At 40.4% G+C, this 21,683-nt stretch overlaps 1 protein-coding gene across 2 annotated transcripts in view; it reads right to left on the bottom strand.

Moving 5' to 3' along the window:
* Nucleotides 1-21,683, bottom strand: part of uros (uroporphyrinogen III synthase) — a 58,814-nt gene that overhangs the window by 4,254 nt on the left and 32,877 nt on the right. For both annotated transcript variants that reach the window (XM_043712630.1, XM_043712629.1), the window contains exons 6-8: nucleotides 18,500-18,574; nucleotides 17,048-17,131; nucleotides 13,567-13,652 (exon numbers count right to left, since the gene is read on the bottom strand). In XM_043712630.1, coding sequence (XP_043568565.1) covers nucleotides 13,567-13,652; nucleotides 17,048-17,131; nucleotides 18,500-18,574 — 245 coding nt within the window. The remainder of the gene's footprint in view (nucleotides 1-13,566; nucleotides 13,653-17,047; nucleotides 17,132-18,499; nucleotides 18,575-21,683) is intronic.

Here is a 21,683-nt window from a genome sequence, read left to right as displayed (position 1 = left end):
TAGATACATTGGAATTTACAAGTAACATATATAAATTTATAATATGTTTGTATGGCATCCCGCTATTCACTAATTCAGTACATATGTTGTCCTATATGTTAGAAATGGGTTAACATTTCCCTTCAAACTGTGTACACAGGAATGCCCTGTGGACATAACTAAATATTTTAATGTTGGTATTGTAAACATTTATTTCTTGAAGGTTAATTAGATTTGTGGGTTAGAATGAATATGTTTAAGTGTTCATTAATTATATCTTTAGGATTGGAGAGGAATTTTAAAGAGGAAGCTGAGGTCTGTGTTCAGTAGCACAAATCGATCTTTACTTGGAGCTCCTTTACCACATCTGTGGGAGAGGCCAGAGACCACTCTGAGTCTGGTTTTCATGTGGAGCTTAGTTGCTCTCTTAATTAAAACTCAGGTTGAAGGAGAAGTCAGTGACACTCTACTTTGTATATGCCACATTAGAATGGTTACATGCAACATCGATACAAGTGCCTGCCATTCTTATCTGACCTATACATACAATCCTGTGAATACACAATCAATGATGGACAACTCTGTGGTCCACTCTAGGTCCTCCCATTCATATTGTGGGGTTTGCCAGACCCCCCCAAACAGACCGTCTGTCCTCGAACTCTTATGACCAACACCTATTGTTATGTCTGTTCCTTGACATTTGTCAGCCACATCATATACTCGCTTATTACCAATGACTTTTCAAATTCGATCATGCAATTCATATCCCTTGCTGATCTAAGTACAGAATATTAGGAAGGATGTTAATTTCTACCAGTTGTTATAATATTTGTAATAACAGATCTAACAAAACTTTACTTACAAAGTTATACATAGTTCAATCTAATACTATGATCATATCTATATGGACTTCAGTAAGGTGTTCGACAAGGTTCCCCATGGGAGACTGGTTAGCAAGATTAGATCTCACAGAATACAGGGAGAACTAGCTATTTGGATACAGAACTGGTTCAAAGGTAGAAGACAGAGGTTGGTGGTGAAAGGTTGTTTTTCAGACTGGAGGTCTGTGGCCAGTGGAGTGCCACAAGGATCGGAGCTGGGTCCTCTACTTTTTGTCATTTACATAAATGATTTAATGCGAGCATAAGAAGTATAGTTTGCAGATGACACCAAAATTGGAGGTGTAGTGGACAGCGAAGAAGGTTACCTCAGATTACAACAGGATCTTGATCAAATGGGCAAATGGGCTGAGAAGTGGCAGATGGAGTTTAATTCAGATAAATGCGAGGTGCTTCATTTTGGGAAAGCAAATCTTAGCAGGACTTATACACTTAATGGTAAGGTCCTAGGGAGTGTTACTGAACAAAGAGACCTTGGAGTGCAGGTTCACAGCTTCTTGAAAGTGGAGTGGTAGGTAGATAGGATAGTGAAGGCGGCGTTTGGTATGCTCTCCTTTATTGGTCAGAGTATTGAGTACAGGAGTTGGGAGGTCATGTTGTGGTTGTATAGGACATTGGTTAGGCCACTGTGTGCAATTCTGGTCTCCTTCCTATCGGAAAGATGTTGTGAAACTTGAAAGGGTTCAGAAAAGATTTACAAGGATGTTGCCAGGGTTGGAGGATTTGAGCTATAGAGAGAGGCTGAACAGGCTGGGGCTGTTTTCCCTGGAGCGTCAGAGGCTGAGAGTTGACCTTATAGAGGTTTACAAAATTATGAGGGGCATGGATAAGATAAATAGACAAAGTCTTTTCCCTGGGGTCAGGGAGTACAGAACTAGAGGGCGTAGGTTTAGGGTGAGAGGGAAAAGATGTAAAAGAGACCTAAGTGGCAACTTTTTCACACAGACGGCAGTACGTGTATGGAATGAGCTACCAGAGGATTGGTGGAGCTACCAGAGGAAGTCCTGAAGAAGGGCTTATGCCTGAAACGTCGATTCTCCTGTTCCCTGGATGCTGCCTGACCTGCTGCGCTGTTCCAGCAACACATTTTCAGCTCTGATCTCCAGCATCTGCAGACCTCACTTTCTCCCCGAGGAAGTGGTGGAGGCTGGTACAATTGCAACATTTAAAAGGCATTTGATTAGATTAGATTACTTACTGTGTGGAAACAGGCCCTTCGGCCCAACAAGTCCACACCGCCCCGCCGAAGCGCAACCCACCCATACCCCTACATTTACCCCTTACCTAACACTACGGGCAATTTAGCATGGCCAATTCACCTGACCTGCACATCTTTGGACTGTGGGAGGAAACCGGAGCACCCGGAGGAAACCCACACAGACATGGGGAGAACGTGCAAACTCCACACAGTCAGTCGCCTGAGGCGGGAATTGAACCCGGGTCTCTGGCGCTGTGAGGCAGTAGTGCTAACCACTGTGCCACCGTGCCGCCCAAATGAGTATATGAATGAGTATATGATGAGTATATGAATAGGAAGGGTTTGGAGGGATATGGGCTGGGTACTGGTAGGTAGGACTAGATTGGGTTGGGATATCTGGTTCCATGGATGGGTTGGACCGAATTTTTCAAATCTTCTTGCTGATGGAGAAAAATAGTTTCTTCAAAGGTACGTCTGCATCCAAAGGTAACAACCTCAGAAATTTAATTCCCCAATATCTAATTAATTTAAACTACTGGTGTTGTACGAATGTGTCTACTCTAATACGTAATTATAATTATTTAAAAAGCCTCATCTCAGGTAGGTCAAGCTTTCCCTTTCTATTTCATACAAAAATTGGAAATCTCAAATCTGATGGTTTTCATCTGAGCTGCCTTATCAGAATCTTGCTGTCTGCAGTCTAGTCCCATCTTACTAAAATGCAGAGGCATTTTGTTGTTTGTCTGTGCAGTCCATGATTTGAGCTATATGAAATGCTGCATCAGCTAAACTTTCCTTCAATTGTCTGTCACTTAAAAAGAAAACCCCTAATAGCCATTTTGTCATGTTCAGCCGTAGGCAACTAGAACTAACATTAAAGAGACAGTATTGCTTTTATGTACCTGCCTTCTAAAAAAAAAATTACGCATGGGTTGTGGATGTCATTTGCTTGCTGGCATTTATTACACACCCCTAGGTACCTTTGAGAAGATGGTGCTGAGCTGCCTTCTTGAATGCTGCAGTCCACTTGCTATAGGTAGGCTTGCAATGCAATTAAACAAGGCTTTGACTCAGCAACACTGCAGCAAAAGTGATATGCTTCCAAGTCAGGATGGTGAGTGGCTCGGAGGGGCACTTGCAGACAGTGGTGTTCCAATGTAGCTGCTGTCCTTGTCCTTCAATACAGAAGTAGTCATGGGTTTGGAAGGTGCTATCTAAGGATCTTTGGTGAAATTTTGCAGTGCATTCTGTAGATAGTACACGCTGTTGCTACTGAGCGTCAGTGGAGAAGGCAGTGGATGCTCCTGGATGTGGCACCAATCAAGTAGGCTGCTTTCTCTTGCATGTCAAGCTTCTTGCGTGTTGTTGGAGCTGCAACCATCCACCTTAGCAAGTGAGAAGCAGTCCATCACACTCCTGACTTGCACCTTATAGATGCTTTGGTGAGTTAGGATATGAAATTAAAAAGTTAATTTGATCTGATGACCTGCAAGAAACTGAATGCTCTGGGGGTGGGGTGGTGTGTCTTTGTCTTATAGGTGGAATGTGGGAGATTTACATTCCCATCCCTTGCCATTCAGGGATGATTTACATTGTCATCATTACCTATTCAAAATCAATAACAACATTACAGTTGGAATTCTGACTACTCCTTGTAGTTAAAAAAAAATTCACACCAGATCTGGCCATTAAGGGATGGTTTGCATTACATTGTTTCTGGAGGTGAGGTGGTCACTGCGTTGTGTCTTGAGTGGCATGTGAGGGTGTGGCTGGGGGCTGTGTTATAGGCATTACTAACAATGATGTAAAGATTTTGTCTAAAAGAGGGAGTGTTGCCTTTGTTCAGAGACAGCTTTTGCCATGACCCCGTAAGCCCTGTGAGGTATGTGTTAAAGGTCCCTCCAGAAAGTTTGTACTGTATTCTGCTTAATAAAATTTGGTTATTGTTCACAGACGTTGGTTTGTTGCAGTTGCATCAAGTGTGCAAGAATCTCAGGAAAAAAGAACTTAACATTTGGTGGCAGCTGTGGGATTCCAACATACACAGAGCTTCCAGATGGACTGAATAAATGATCATCTGAATGTTGGTTGCGTGAGATGGATGGGCTCATAAGGTAAGATTTACCTCGATTTTTCTCCTCAACCTACCACTCAGTCGACCCCTCGTCTCCTAGCACTCTGTTGTCATGGAATTTCTGAGGTAATATGCACTTGCATGCTCATGAGTTCGCTTTTAGAATCATAAGTTACTGAGTTTAACTGGAGTTCAAATCCCCTGGGTTTAAAAGGAGAGAATATGATATTAAAGAGTTAACTTGCCCTGCTGACCCACAGGAAGTTGGATGTCCTGAAGCTAGGGTGGGATGCTGTCAAGATTAGAGTGGTGCTGGAAAAGCACAGCAGGTCAGGCAGTATCCAAGGAGCAGGAAAATCGACATTTCAGGCAAAAGCCCTTCAGGAATGAGGCAGGGAGACTCCGGGGTGGAGAGATAAATGGGAGGGGTTTGGGGCTGGGGTGAAGGTGGCTAAGAGTGCAATAGGTGGATGGAGGTGGGGATGAAGGTGAAAGGTCGGAGAGGAGGGTGGAGCAGATAGGTGGGAAGGAAGATTGGCAGGTAGGAAAGGTCATGAGGATGGTGCTGAGCTAGATGGTTGGAACTGGGGTAAGATGGGGTGAGGGGAAATGAGGAAACTGGTCCACATTGATGCCCTTGGTGGAAGATGAGCTGTTCTTCCTCCAGGCATCGGGTGGTGAGTGGAGGTGGAGCAGGCCCAGTACCTCCATGTCCTCAGCAGAGGGGGGAGGGGGGTGATGAAATGTTCAGCCAAGGGGCGGTGGGATTGATTGGTGTGGTTGTCCTGGAGATGCTCCCTAAAGTGCTCTGCGAGAAGGCTTCCAGTCTCCCCAAGGTAAAGGACACCGCATCGGGAGCAATGGATACAATAAATGACATTTGTGGATGTGCAGGTGAAACTTTGATGAATGTGGAAGGCTCCTTTGGGGCCTTGGATGGAGGTAAGGGGGGAGGTGTAGGCGCAGGTTTTGCAATTCCTGCGGTGGCAGGGGAAGGTGCCAGGATGGTTTGTAATCATGGAGGGAATGGTCTTGGCGGAAAGTGGATAAGGGTGGGGAGGGAAATATATCCCTGGTGGTGGGGTCTGTTTGTAGGTGGCGGAAATGTCAGCAGATGATGCTGGTTGCTGGTGGAGGTTGCTGGAGTGGAAGGTGAGCACCGGGGGGGTTCTGTCCTTGTTGCTGTTGGAGGGGTAGGGTTTGAGGGCGAAGGTGCTGCTGACTTACAGATAGATTGTAAGAAATTACATTATCATCTCCTATTATTCAGAGCCAATTACGTGGCCATTTCCTTGCCATTCAGAGCTATTTACATTTTCATCCCCTACTCGGAAATCAATAGGAGCATTTCAATTGATATTTGACTACTCCCCTATAGTTACAAAACAATACAATTCACACCAGATCTGGCCATTAAGGGATGGTTTGCATTACATTGTTTCTGGAGGTGAGGTGGTCACTGCATTGTGTCTTGAGTGGCATGTGACTGGGAGGGAGTGACTGGGGGTTGTCTTGTGAGCATTATTGACTGTGATGTAAATATATTGTATAAAGGAAGGACTGTTTCCTTTGTTCGGAAACGCTGGACATGCCTCGTAAGCAATGGCGAAGAGTGTTCAGGGTTTCTCCGAAGCTTGTATTGTATTGTGCTTAATAAATTTTGCTTGTGCGCAGACATTGGTGTGTTGCAGTTGCATCAAATTTGTAAGGACCTCAGGAAAAAAAGAACTAAAGATTTGGTGGCAGCGGTGGAATTCCAACATACATGGAGCTTCCCGATGGACTGAATAAGTGATCGTCTGAGTGCCAGTTGTGTGAGACGGATGACCCCACGAGGTAAGATTTACCTTGATCTCTCTCCTTAACCTACCACTCAGCCGACCCCTTGTCCCCTAGGACTCTGTGGTGACAGAATCTCAGAGGTAACTTAGGCACTTCCACGCTGATGAGTTTGCTTTCAGAATCATAAGTTATTGAGAATTCAGAGGTTAAAGTCCACCTAGGTAAAAGGGGGTTAAAGTGCTTTAGTAGAGAGGTTTGAGGCTCCGGAACATAGAGTGTAACATAAGAAAGAAAAGATAGAGGATATTTAATGTGTCTGTCTCTATCACCCTGCCTTAGACCGGTTGTTAAGAGGGGAAATTCCCCACACAAAGGTCTGAAGTGGGTGTGGACACTACAGACACGAGATTTGAGGGTCTGAAGCATAAAAAGATTTATCGGCTTTATCCCCCACCCCTCCCCTTAGAAGTACTTTTAGCACAACATGGCCTCACCGGAAGAAGGGGGAGAAAGTGGAGACGGTCCGCTCAAATCCTGACAAAGTACATTGACTAACAGGGAAGCTTTGACTGGGTTTTTGTTGAATCTCAGTTTCTGGGCTGTGGACTTGACTCTGCGAGTCCTTCTTCTGGGGGAGGGGAGTGGCATGGACTGCGGCACTGTGTGGTTCGCTGTGAGGGTTTTCTCTTTTTATAAATATAATTTCATCGAGAGGAGGCAAAAAAGATCTGAAAAATGCTGAAATTAGGGTTGTATTAATACATAGGTCGAAAAAGGGAGTTTCAATATAAATTATGCCATACAGAGTTTGATATTTAAATATTTTGATTTGTTAAAATACTGGTTCAGAAAATCCTTTAAAGTAACTGTTTTGTCTTATTTGAATCAGGATCTCAATTCAATGCATTTTGTGGACAAAGTAATTGGGCAGATTTTGTTTTTACATTGAAATTGTACAACATTAGGTCCTGTTTAAAATGATAAAACATGTAACCTTAAAGCAAGCTGATTGAGGCCCTTGAGCCCCTAATTTGTTTGAAATTCTATAAAGCCTGTTTCAAAAAAAAACAACTACGTCAGTGGTTATGCTTTAGCCAGATGAGATTGTATTAAAGTATCTCTGTTGTTTTTTTAATGTAAAGTGTTCACAAAAAGAAAAGTGCATTTTAATTTTGATGTTTTGTTAAGATTTTAGAGAATATTAGAACTTGAGGCTGAGCTGTTTCAGTTCTGTCAATTATTGATAAGACTTCATTTGTTAGGTTCTTTTTCCGAGGTTTCACACACGAGATGCAATTTGCACACACCAACTTCTGCAAACAGTTAAAGTTTATTAAAGCCTGCTCAAGCGAGGTGACCTCCTTGAACTCTTTGCAGGTGTGCAAAGTCGAGTCAAATAGGCCCCGAACAAAGGAAACACATTGCCTTTATACAGGTCAGTTGGTAATGTTCACAGCTACTCCGGCCAAATTCCACCCCCACCCCCAACAACCACATGTCATGCCAGGTACAATGGTAGGATAAGGTCATCCTCAGAAATAATGTAAATGCCCTAATCCTGGGAATTGTTATGCAAATGATTTCCTAACTCCGTGATTCCCCAAGACAATGTAGGTGTGATATACTTCAGTATCAGAGGATGATAATGCAAACGAATTTGATTAGCTGGGGATGGCTATGAAAGGGACTGATAGTTTAATTTGATAACAGCAGTAGAATAGTAGTAAATGGTTGTCCAAATGAAGTGTGGATTATAATGGATAGTCATCTAAATTCCTGCATGATGTGGAAGAAACAGAATATCGGCCCCACCCATTTCCAGCATGTTCAGCTCCTTGGAGAAAGACATGTACAATTTAACCCTTTCACATTACATTAACGTCCAAAGAGATAGTACAGTTTAATCGTTTAACATTACACATTGGCCCCCTTCATATTGCAAATTCAAAGAATGTTGATCTCTGTCAAAGTTGCCATTGTAATTCTGACTGTTTTATTTGGGAAGTGTCATTTGGAGAACATATTTTAATATATTCTGCATTTGTTTCCCATGAATATTTGAGATTTAAATCTGAACTGAAACAGCCTCTTCAATGGGTAAAGGATAGGAAACATTTTGTTGTTTTCTTGCTGTTTCAGAATTTTGAAATACTTTTCCTGACAGCTTTCACATCAGCCAAGTATTAACTTGTTAAAGGAAAATAATTTTTGAATAACCTGAATGGGGTATCCAAGGGTTTGATTTTAGGACCATTGATTGTTGTTTATAAAGATTGAATTGTTTAGCGAGTACAATTTAGAAGTTTATAGATTGTACAAAACTTGATAATTTCATAAATAGTGAACAGAGTAACAGACTTCAAGAATTCGAAGAATATTGAAATAGACAGACACAATTTAAATGTGTGACTGTCTTCATACTGATATCCACCTTGGCAAGGAAGGAATGAGAGAAAAAAATGCAAAAATACTTTCAGCAGCTAACATTGTCTCTAGAGTTTCTCCATTCATAGGTAAAACATGCCTTTGGACCACTGACCGCCCCTCCACAATCTGATCCACTGGATTCAATCAGCTCCCCAGTCATGAGCACGAAAATTGAAGGAGCTAACAACAGTGGAGAGGAAGTCAGTACGCTTTTCGTCAGTGGCCTTCCTATGGATATTAAACCTTTGCCTTCTCTTTTGATCATTTAAGGATATGATGGTTCACTGATCAAGATAGCATCAAATCAGCCAGTTGACTTTGTTACATTTGACAGCAGAGCGGGAGCAGAAGCACCAAAGAATGCTGCATTCTCCTAGCCTGATGCTGCAGGTGCTGCACTTCACACACAGATGCGCTGGTATCCTCCATCTGAAGCATCTCAGCAAGGATGGAAGTCTTGTCAGTTTGTTAAATAATTAACTGCCCTTATTCAAGAATTCAGATTTCTCCGTGGAGTGGAGTGCAAGGCCATACTGGATTTTGTTTTCAGGTTGATCTTTACTGAAGGAGATTTTGGATAACTGGCTCATTTCCAATCAACTTGGAGGGGGTGGAGTGGTCACTAAGGACTGTGGATTTAAGAACTTTACTGGTAAACACTTTTTTGTTTCCACATGGGAGGATCCTGCAGATTCTATCCGCTGCACGGACTAGTAATTCTTGTTATAATAATTGTATGTTGTGTCAATAACTTGCTTAAGTACTGGCAGTAAGATTCTTAAAAAGGTGGTAGTGCCACCTAGGTGGTTATTATGGAATGATAAAAGGAGGGAATGTAATATCGAAGAGTTAATTTTCTCTGCTGACCGCAAGAAATTGAATGCCCTGGGGGTACGGCTGTGTGTATTTGCCTTAAAGGTGGAATGTGGGAGGTTTACATTCCCATCCCTTGCCATTCAGGGATGATTTACATTGTCATCATCACCTATTCAAAATCAATAACAACATTATTGTTGGAATTCTGACTACTCCCTGCAGTTTAAAAAAAAATACCATTCACACCAAATCTGGCCATTAAGGGATGATTTATATTACATTGTTTCTGGAGGTGAAATGGTCACTGCATTGTATCTTGAATGGCATGTGACAGTGAGGGAATGACTGGGGGTTGCCTTGTGGACATTGTTAATTATGATGTAAAAATTTTTAATAAAGGAAGGACTGTTTCCTTTGTATGGAGAGAGATTTTGCCACAACCCCGTAAGCCCTGCGAGGTGTGTGTTAAAGGTTCCTCCAGAAAGTCTGTACTGTACTCTGCTTAATAAAATTTGGCTGTTGTTCACAGAAATTGGTGTGTTGCTGTTGCACCAAGTGTGTAAGGATCTCAGGAAGACAAAGAACTTAACAAGGATGTGAGTTACTTAATGCAGTCTTCCTAACCTCTGACCTGCTCTTGTAGCCACTGCACTTATGTGGTGAGTAAGGTGAGCTTCTGGTCAATGGTAATCATTAGGATGTTCATAGTGGTGGACTCTGATTATAATACCATTGAATGTCAAGAGATCGCGGTTGAATTGTCTCTTATTGGAGATGATCATTGCTTGGCATTTGTTTAGCGCAAGTATTGCTTGCCACTTGTCAGTCCAAGCCTGGATATTGTCCAGATGTTGTTGCATTTGAAACTGGACTGCTTCAGTATCTGGATCAATGGTGCTGGAAGAGCACAGCAGTTCAGGCAGCATCCGAGGAGCTTCAGCAAAATCGACGTTTCGGGCAAAAGCCCTTCATCAGGAATAAAGGCAGAGAGCCTGAAGCGTGGAGAGATAAGCTAGGGGGTACGGCTTATCTCTCCACGCTTCAGGCTCTCTGCCTTTATTCCTGATGAAGGGCTTTTGCCCGAAACGTCGATTTTGCTGAAGCTCCTCGGATGCTGCCTGAATCGCTGTGCTCTTCCAGCACCATTGATCCAGAATCTGGTTTCCAGCATCTGCAGTCATTATTTTTACCTTGCTTCAGTATCTGAGCAATTGTGAATGTTACTGAAAATTGTGCAATCATCAGCGAACATCCCCATTTCTGACCTGATGATGGAGGGAAGGTCATTGATGAAGCAGCTGAAGATGGTTGGGCCTTGGACACTACCTTGAGGAACACCTGCACAGATATCTGGAAGTTGAGTGGAGATGAGGAGCTGAGTTTGCCCTTGATTCCTATTGATTCCATGTTTGCTTGGGCTCATTGATGCAGCCTTGATGTGAAGAGTTGACACTCTCACCTCACCTCTGGAATTTAGCTCTTTGATCCATGTTTGAACATGGGTTTAGGAACTGAGTGGTTCTGGCAGCATCCAAACTGTGCATCATTGAGCAGGTTATTGCTGAGCAGGTGCTGTTTGATAGCACTGTTGATGACACCTTCCATCATTTTACTGATGATAGAGAGTAGACTGATGGGGCAGTAATTGGCCGGGTTGGATTTGTCCTGCTTTGTGAGTTCAAGACAGAGCTGTGCAAGTTTCCACATTGTTGGACAGATGTTGGAACTGTATTGGAGTAGCTTGGCTCAGCGAGGGGCAAGTTCTGGAGCACAAGCCTTCAGTAAAATTGCCAGAATATTTCATGGTCCTTGCCTTTGCAGTATCCAATGCCTCCAACCATTTCTTGATATCACATGCAGTACATTTGGCATTTGTGAGTTCATATTTTTAATGACCCATTGATATATGATGCTAGTATTAAGCATTTTCTGTCTATTACTCTCTTACTGAGCAATAATCAATGTGGAACGTTCACATTTATACTTATTCCCTTATGTTGACTGATCCTATTTAATACTGGTATTAATATCCTGGAAGGAACTGGAAGAGTGAAACTTTACCATAACGAATCCCATCCCCATTCCAAAAAATGTACAGCAAACGTTTCATTAGCTGGCACCTATGGGTCCACCAGCAAGGAGGTGGTTGAACAAGAGGTCCAAATAATCAACATAAAAGCACACACTAAGTAATAGAAATGGAATGCAGGGTAAGACACACCACTGTAATACTTACAGAATAAATCACATAAATAATGCAACTTTGCCTTAAATAAAACTTGATGGCAGAGAGCCTTCTCATTTGAATCCTCAACTGACTACTCAGATATCATGGAGATCATGATAATACAGTAAATGTCCAGTATTTCAGGTATATAATTTTTGCCAGTTTAATGACAGTACTGGTTCATAAGTGTATTTAGTATGATAGGTCAATTATAATTTGATTAATTTCCTTGCTAAGCTTATCATCAAAGTGAAATCTCTACAACTGATCTGTCAATATTCAATACTTTGGAGAGGGTCAACAGCAACTTCAGGAAACCCAAGCCTGGTTGTTTGAGGAGATGGATTTGTAGGGTATCCTTCTCAACTAGGTGCTATTCATAATGACCTCTTCGAGGAAGTGTGTAAGAAGGCGGTGTCTTTACAGGAAAATGATTTTAAACACTTTAGCTTCAGAAATTTGAATTACATTCATGGTAACCTTGGACAACATTTTCAGTGGAAGTAGAATGGTTATTATGTTATTATAACTTGTCAAAAAGGAGATCTGAATTGTGAATGACCAATTTAAAGAAATCACACAAGATTCCATGCTTTGAGACTTTTACAACATCAACTAAACATTACTTCATAGGCACTACTGCACTAAACTATTGCCATTTTCACACCCTTGAACTTCCACATCACTTTTCTGAGATAGTACACTCTCTGCAGAATTGTGCAACCTTGTATCTAGCTTCAAAAAGGCTAATTTAAGTCTGTTTTGAAGTCCCAATATCTAATGAACATCAAAGTCTCTTCCTTTAGTCTTCAAAAAAGCAGCAGCATGGTTCACTCTGGTGACTCCTTCCTGTAGCTATGCCAGGACTAACCATCCATTGTCTTTAAATTTCCATTTGTTCATATCGTTGAAAGTGTACATCTTCCCACCTGCATATTGTCTACCAGCAAACAGACAAACAACTTTGCTCCCTCCAATGGAATCATATAAAACCCATATTTTGTAAGCTCCCTGAAGGACATTAGTCAACCAGATGTTTTTAAACTACATTTCATGGTGATTGTTCCCTGATACTAAATGCCAATGTTCCTCGTTTCTTACGTTGGAAATTTTCTCCAAACTGGATGTTTTGTGCAAACATTCAACTGTACTCAGTTTGTCCAAGTGATTCTCTCATATAACCTGTTGGAACCCATGGCTCTTCCAACCTATTTACATTCATTCATTCTGTTATGCACCTGGCCAGACCCCCTCAAAATATTTTAAGAAGGTAGCCTAGACCCTAACGTTTTCTTAGTGTAAAGGCAGATATAAAATGAATATTTCATATGTGATGCAGCTGGTCAAACCACTCGGCTTTAAGCAAAATAAGAATTTGTTTCAACACTACAATTGAAACATGAACAAAAGAAAATGGAATTTAAAATAACTTAAGTATTGGAAACTTAACTGACCTGACACAGCAACTTAACTAAGGAGCTGTTCCAATTCCTGTAACATCTCATAAACACACCCCTTGGCAAAAGGTAAATTCAATCATAGGTTCTTAAAGGAGGAGAGATTCAGGGAAAAGTCAGTCAAGAATCATCTGCTAAAGCTTGGAGCCTTTCTGCACTATAGCAGTTTCAGTGACTGCTACAACTAAACCAAACTGGAAAAAATCTGAACTGACAGAACTAGCCACTCCCCTGCCATTGTTAAAGTAGACATTACAGCACCTCTGCCTTTATGACCACTCTTGAAAAAAAAACACAGGACAAAATAACCTTTTTAAAGTGACAGCATCATCACAATTCTATCTATAATAATCAGTAATTGGTCAGAAAATGCCACAGCTGGCTAATGCCACCATTATTGAAATTGTCCTCTTCCACTTGTGCTGCAATCTATTGACTGCTCACAATTGTCAACCTTAATTCACCCAAGGTACGAAGAGGTTATGAGTAAACTGAGTAGATATTTATGGGGGAAAACTGGAAAAAAAAACATGTGTACAGCGATTAAACCCTGGAAAGACACTCACTACAATTACAATAGAGAGGTACCTTTTACAAAATGATACCTGTCAGTGGATACTTTAGCTGACAGAGTTAACTGAACAATTCACATACCCAACATAATTCCATATATTTAAATAAACATGTGATGGAAAATAATCACGTACCTGTTCTGAAAAATAATCATCCAAAGCTTGCTGGAAGCAAGGGTGCTGAGACGTTTTATAGACAGTTAAACTTTCCAATGGAACACCTGAAATTAGTGCAGATTTTTGTAAATTGAAAACAAAAACATTGTAAAAGCTCTGATGAAGTACACTTCCTCTTTATGTACACTATTCTTTGTAGAAGTCGAACAGATTTAATTAACATTCCCTCTTTCAACATTAATTGCAACCAATACATCAGCAAGAATTGATTCTTATCAAGTTTGCAATGTTAACCTGTGTGTTACAGCAAACTTTGTGAGAAAAACTCATTAAATTATTTGAAAACTCTGGAAAGAGGGTGCTGGATAGAAAATAGACTTTCTGAGATCTAGATTTAAATATAGCCCAGATAGTTGGGATTAGAATTTCCTAGGAGAAAGTGAAGACTGCAGATGCTGGAGATCAGAGCTGAAAATGTGTTGCTGGAAAAGTGCAGCAGATCAGGCAGCATCCAAGAAGCAAGAGAATTGACGTTTCGGGCATGAGCCCTTCTTCAGGAATTAGAATTTCCTAAGTTTACTTGCTGCAAGGTTCCACCTCTGTGTAAATAAGTTGTAGATTAAAAAACAACAATCGTACAGGATTGCAAATTACATTTAATGAAAGGAACATAATGCAAACCATAAATCAGATATGTAAATTTTTGTGTCTGAATTCTTAATAGGCATTTTGAATGTGCAGCATTCATTGTTTATCCAAGAGAGTTATATGGATGTTGTAATAGAAACAGTTTTAGAAACAGTGTCTAAAGCCTGAAGAAGGGCTTATGCCCGAAACGTCGATTCTCCTGTTCCCTGGATGCTGCCTGACCTGCTGCGCTTTTCCAGCAACACATTTTCAGCACAGTTTTAGAAACAGTTGAGTAGCTGCAATGTTGAATAGCTGGACTGCTGAATAGACTAAGTCTGAATCATACTGTAACAGGCCAAAATTTGAAGATTATTTAAGGAGAATGTGAAGGGGAGAAAATTCTGCTTCTGCTCATTCTCTCTCATTTCCCATATAAATGAATACTAGTGTTCTGAAAATGTTTGTGGAAGCTAAGTATAGCAGGAATAGAATGAAGCATTGAGAACAAAAAGGAATATGAAAACAAATACTGCATCAACTAACAACATATAATATTCAATCTTAATGTTCAATACCACGGATGCTGCATTACTGAAACAAAAATAGAAAATGCTGGAAATACTGGAGGTCTGCAGGTCCTGTGGACAAAGAGAATGAGTTAACATTTCAGATCCATGACTTTCCATCAGAACAGAGAATGATTAGAAATGTAATTTATTTTGAGCATTGAAAGAGAAAGGATGGGAAAGAGCACATAAGCTAAGTTTTGTGATAGATTGGAAGAGTAAGAATAATTAATGGGTGGAAATTTCCCATTTTCAGTGAGCACGTTTTGGAGCAGAAAATTCATGGCATTTGGTCTGCCATGGCTCTAAGCAACTTTTCTCACATCATTTTCCATTTCCCCTCATTAATTATGTGCTCTTGGGCACCATTTTCTGAGAATGACACCGCCAGACAGGCTGAAGTGTTCTCCAATGATAGGATCTTTTGTTGTTTAAGCATTTGGCACCATATTTAAGCCCAATTGCATACCACTCCAGAAGCTTCAAGCCAGCACTGGGCCCTCATAACGTGATGCTTTACTGTTATCACCATGGACATGACACGGAGGAAAGCCCCCTCCTGACTTCACAGAGGAGCACCAGGAGACCTTGGTGGACAAGGTAGTGGAGAGGATGGCATTGCAGACCCAGTACAGGAGGCTATGCCACCAGACCAAGCCAACATAAACACAAATTTCACCCTGGATCAGTGCTGTGTCCTGGTTCAAGCAGAATGCCCAGCTGTGCAGGAAGACAGCTAATAATCTTCTGCAGTCTGCATGGATAAATGTCACAATATTCTCTCCACTCCTCACCCTCCCAAGACCACCGCTCACTCTATCTCCGTCACCATACACACATCTCACCAAGGCTCAGGACTACATGTCTCAAATCCATCATATTTACTCAAATGCTCTCACTCTCCTCAAGTTCCCAAACTACAAACTAATCCTGCTCTGTGCACCTCCTATTCACTCAATGATCCTCATGATCCCTCCTGCCTCTGCTTCACTAGGAACTGCTTTTTCATTCACTTCCACCATACTCAATCATTCTTTTTGTTTCTTTGAAAGAAAACGTGATCTACACCCTTGGACTGATGTCTCCACAGCATCTGATTAATTTACCTGTCATCATCAAACTTGTTGCACTTGACCTCAAGGACTGACCATGGCAAATCCTCTCGACTGGAATAGGACTCACTGTGGTAGTAATTCCTTATTGACTGTAGCCCCTCTTCATCCCACTAAGGACTGTTCCACTTTGACTTTCACATATGACTAATTTTTTGAAGCACATGCAGAGCATTTGCTGTGTAAACTGTTGGAACATGCTGCAGGATGATGTTTCAAAAGGACATAAGGATTAGGAGCAAGAGTGTATGATTCAACTCCTTGAGCCTGTTGACGTAGCCCGGTGCTGTAAAATGATATACCCACCCTCTTAACTGTTTAGTGCTCCTCACTGTGACAAACTGACTATCTATGTGCTAGAAAACAATGCAGATTACAATGACTGGCAGCCTATAACTGAGTACTAAAGACCTGTGTATTAATAAAGCAATGTGACCAATACAGAGGCTGGCAACCCATAAGTCAGTAATGAAATCTGTGAGTGAGCACTACGAGAGCAAACTAAGAACAGATACATGAGATGTGCACAAAGAAATCTGACAGAAGCATGCAAATCATCGATGTTCCTGACCTTCACGGTAAAATGTTGAAGGACTGAAGTGGTGTGAGTATTGGTCTGAGAACAGATATGATGGTGTGGTGATTTGCTGATGATAACTTGTGTGAATGAAGGGCCAATGAGGATAGTGGCCTTGGAGCAAGCAGATTTTCTGAGGAGTGGCAAAAAACAGATGGTCTTTTTTCTTTACATTAATAAAAAGCTCTGCTTCTGATTCTGATTACAGATTCTACAAAAATGTGCAGTGCACCTTCAATCCAACTATACCCTCGTAGTGCAGGAAAGTTTGGGGAGGCAAACCATGCTCCCTTTCACTTGGCAGTAATTGCTGTATTCTGTAATTTAAATGTCCAGCAGCACAGACAGTTTTAAATTCTTTATTTATGTAATTCAAGTGAGAACACACTTAATGAGATGCAGGTTCTTATTTAAAAAAGACAATAAATGTGTAGAAGATGGATCTGCGTCTTAACATTTCTTCATTAAGACTGATGGATTTTGATGAAAGGTCACTACAAAAACATTATTCTAAAGATGCTGACTGGTGTGCAATATTATTCCAGCATTCTTTATTTCATTACGCATTTCCAGTATGAATAGTTTTCTTTGTAACTCAGAAAATTAAAATGTACCTTTTTCTCTTAGACATCTGGGAAGTATCTCTCTTTTTAGAGCACCACAAGGAAACAGAAGAGGCAGGGAATTTGAAGATTCTTCTGCAGAAATGAAAACAAGATTTTTTCTTTAGAAATAAGGCTCTAATACGTTTATCTGGGATGTGGAGATACCAATATTGGACTGGGGTGGACAAAGTCAGAAATCACATGACATCACATTATAGTCCAACAGGTTTATTTAAAGTCACAAGCTTTTGTAGTAGTGTTCCTTCGTCAGGTGAAGTGTGACTTCACCTGGTACCATGGGACTTCTGACAATTTCTATCCATGCATGGTAATGCAAAGCACAATCAATATTGTACAAGCTGTGAATATGAAATCACAAAGCCAACATGAATAGCCTGTTCCTGTGCTAAACATTCTACATAATACACCATAATGAAGTCACTTCAAGTAATATTGCCGCATAACTGCCAGTTCAAATCTTAATATTTCAGTTTGCATCGTAACAATAACTCGCCTTATCAGTCATGGCATATGTATTTCTTGGTGTCATTGTATGTAAATCACATGCATTGTCAAATTCCAACTGATGTTAAAGCTGTACAAGTTAGATCCTAGAGTGAAACCTGACTTGACAAAACACTGACCATACTTTTTTTAAACCATGGAGGTCAGTTAGTGAATATATTCTCAAGAGTTTGTATTTTTTATGCAAATAATAAGATGTTAATTAAAAAAAAAGACTTATTATTGCATTGACTTCAGGGCAAACACAGTAGTTCCCTAAATTCAGTTTTCAGTCATATGTCAGATTAATTAATCCTGCTTCCATTCTCTGGCAAATGTCAATTGATAGACTTATTGAATTTCCCACCAGGTGTTGTAAAATCTCATTAAAAATGCATGTATACAAATAGGTCTCCAAACCCTCCAGCACCAAGCCCACAAAAACTTCAAAAATGTCTTCCTCTTATTAACACAAAAATACAAAAGACAAATGAAACTTAAAAATTATACACTATTTCTAAAAATATAACTATTTCTGTTTGCTGTTGAACAACAGAATGTCTCTAACAGAAATGAAGACATAGCCCAATATATTTATCTTCTCACTTTCTTAGATAATAACCTTTATTTTAATTCTTTCACGGCATGTGAGCAAATTTAGCATTTATTTCCTATTTGTAACAACCTTTGAGAAGGTGGCTGTGTACTTCTTGACCTGTTACAGGCTATCTGGTGTAGATACACCCGCAGTTGTTAGGAAAGAAGATCTGGGTTTGGTTCTGATTCCAGGAAGGAACACAGATATAGATCCAAGTCAAGATGTCTGATTAAGATCAGTATCTAATTATTAATTGTTAAGTTCTCAATAAGCAAAAATCGCTACATCCGTAACATGTATGAACTGAATTTAAGTATTTTCTAAAATTTCACAAATTCTGAAGATTATTGTTCACTTACTGTTACAGATGTGCTCAGCTAGTTTTTCTGCATTTCCTGAGTCTTCTCCTTGTGTTACAAGACCAATTTCCTTTACTATTAAAAAAAAATTAAAATATTTTTTACTGGCTGCTGTTACATATCAATCAGCATGATAGAAATGAAATGACTAAAATTACATAAGTCTACAGGAAATCCTATGGAAGTAATCTGTATACTCAAACTTGTGAACGCATCAGCCACAAGCACTGGGGCAACTTTCTTCCATGAGATAGTGACTCTTGGACAACATCACATTTTTTCAATCCATTATAGGCTAGGTTTAAATATTTAGCTTTGTTTTTCTTATAGAGTCATAGAGATGTACAGCATGGAAATAGACCCCTTGGTCCAACCCGTCCTTGTCGACCAGATATCCCAACCCAATCTAATCCCACCTGCCAGCACCCGGTCCATATCCCTCAAAACCCTTCTTATTTATTTACCCATCCAAATGCCTTTTAAATGTTGCAATTGTACCAGCCTCCACCTCTTCCTCTGCCAGCTCATTCCATACATGTACCACCCTGTGTGAAAACGTTGCCCCGCAGGTCTCTTTTATATCTTTCCCCTCTCACCCTAAACCTGTGCCCTCTACTTCTGGACTCCCGCGCCAGGGAAAAGACTTTGTCTATTTATCTTATCCATGTCCCTCATAATTTTGTAAACCTCTATAAGCTCAGCCTCTGACGCTCCAGGGAAAAAAGCCCCAGCTTGTTCTGCCTCTCACTATAGCTCAAGTCCTCCAACCCTGACAACATCCTTGTAAATCTTTTCTGAACCCTTTCAAGTTTGAATTGCATGCAATATTCCAACAGTGGCCTAACCAATGTCCTGTACAGCTGCAACATGATCTCCCGACTCCTGTACTCAATACTCTGACCAATAAAGGAAAGCATACCAAACTTCTTCAATATCCTATCTACCTATGAGTCCACTTTCAAGGAGCTATGAACCTGCACTCCAATATCTCTTTGTTCAGCAACACTCCCTAGGACCTTACCATTAAGTGTATAAGTCCTGCTAAGATTTGCTTTCCCAAAATGCAGCATCTTACATTTATCTGAATTAAACTTCATCTGTCACTTCTCAGCCCATTAGCCCATCTGGTCAAGATCCTGTTGTAATGTGAGGTAACCCTCTTCGCTGCCCACTACACCTCCAATTTTGGTGTCATCTGAAAATGACTAACTATACCTCTTATACTTGCATCCAAATCATTTATGTAAATGACAAAAAGTAGAGGATCCAGCACCGATCCTTGTGGCACTCCACTGGTCGTCTGAAAAACAACCCTCCACCACCACCCTCTGTCTTCTACCTTTCAGCCAGTTTTGTATCCAAACGGCTAGTTCTCCCTCTATTCCGTGAGATCTAACCTTGCTCACCACTCTCCTATGAGGAACCTTGTTTAACGCTTTACTGAAGTTCATATAGATCACATCTACTGCTCTGCCTTCATCAATCCTCTTTGTTACTTCTTCAAAAAACTCAATCAAGTTTGTGAGACATGATTTCCCAAGCACAAAGCCATGTTGACTATCCCTAATCAGTCCTTGCCTTTCCAAATACATGTACCTCCTGTCCCTCAGGATTCCCGCCAACAACTTGCCCACCTCCGACGTTAGGCTGAATGTTTTATAGTTCCCTGGCTTGTCCTTACCATGTTTTTCTTGGAGAGAAGAAAGCTAAGTGGATATTGTTTTTCAAACTCATAATGGGCTGAATAGAACAGAAAGGGAGAAACTGTTCCTGCTTGTACAATGATAAAGAACAACAGGGAGATTTAAAGTGATTTGCAAAGATGCCAGGGTGATATGCGAAAAAACATTTTCATTCAGTGAGTAGTTAGGTTACAAAATGTACTGCCTGGAAGTATGGTAGAGGCAGATTCAACTGAGGCATCAAGAAGGCAGAGGATAATTATTTGAATAAAACTAATGTGCAATGGTACAGAGAAAAAAGCAGGAGGTAATGATGCTCATTTGAAGTGGCAGAACAGGCACGATTGGCTGAATGGCCTCCTTCTGTGCCATAAGACTTCTGCGATTCTGCAATTCATTCTGACCATTGAGTTTACACCAGATCTTTCAAAGAGAAATCCAGCTAACCTCACTACCCTGATCTTTCCTGCCATCCCTCCATTCATTCCTCATCATGTATTTATCAAATTATCTTACTGCTATTGAATCTGCATCCATCACCCCATCAGTGGTCCATTCTGAATCTAACCATTAATTTAAAAATTTTGTTCATGTCACTAATGCCTATTCTGCAATCACTCTATAACTGTGGCCTCAGGTTACCAATCTTTCACTCAGTCCAGGTTTGATCCCTCATTGCTGTCTAGCTAGCTGCTCTCAGCTAAAGAAGTAATTGGGCACTACTACATCCTTGGGTAGGAAAAGGAAAAACATACAGCCACAACTACTATCAAGTTCACTTAATACTAGAAAGTACATTTGTGCGTATAGTCTGCTGACACTGGCTGACTACATTCATATTTGATTAATAGCAACTTGAGTGAAATGTAGCTATCAAGCAACTCCATAGAACCCCGCAATGTCAAGGGTTAAAGAAGTCCATTTGCCTCAAGTATCAGGGCGACTTGGCCATTGTACATAACTGTTACTATTGACTCAGGTAGTTCATAATATTGTGCTACTTGATGATTTTAATCATGCAAGCATGCAGCTATAACTGAACGGTTATGTGCTTGTGAGTGAGGGTGAATATTGCTTACAGGAGAGACATAAGGAAAAGCACAAATGTGATAGAAACAAGCACTGTGAAACACCAATTTCTTTAATATTGTCTTGGAGGTCTTGGTACAGGCAGTATTGAGAAGAAAGACTCCTGTTATTTCTATATCGTGTCTTTTTTTTATATAGATATTTTTATTAGAAATTTAACATTTTTACAAGTTTACAAAAATAAACAAAACTCTCAGATATAAACATTGATATACAATTAGCTCAAATATACAATAGCCAAAATTTAACAAAAAAAAACAAAACAACAAAAAAAAAACTGAAAAAAAAACAAACAAAACCAAACAAAACTCAACTATCTACTAATCTAACCTACAACTAACCAGAGTGTATATTTAAGTCTCTTACATGCTCGGAATGTGTTAACATCAGATGTAATAAAACCCATATTCGTG

Source organism: Chiloscyllium plagiosum, chromosome 22 (assembly GCF_004010195.1).
Source record: "Chiloscyllium plagiosum isolate BGI_BamShark_2017 chromosome 22, ASM401019v2, whole genome shotgun sequence".
NCBI classification, from domain to species: domain Eukaryota; kingdom Metazoa; phylum Chordata; class Chondrichthyes; order Orectolobiformes; family Hemiscylliidae; genus Chiloscyllium; species Chiloscyllium plagiosum.
Note: the sequence above shows the minus strand (reverse complement) of the source record. Positions and strands in the feature narration are given on the sequence as shown.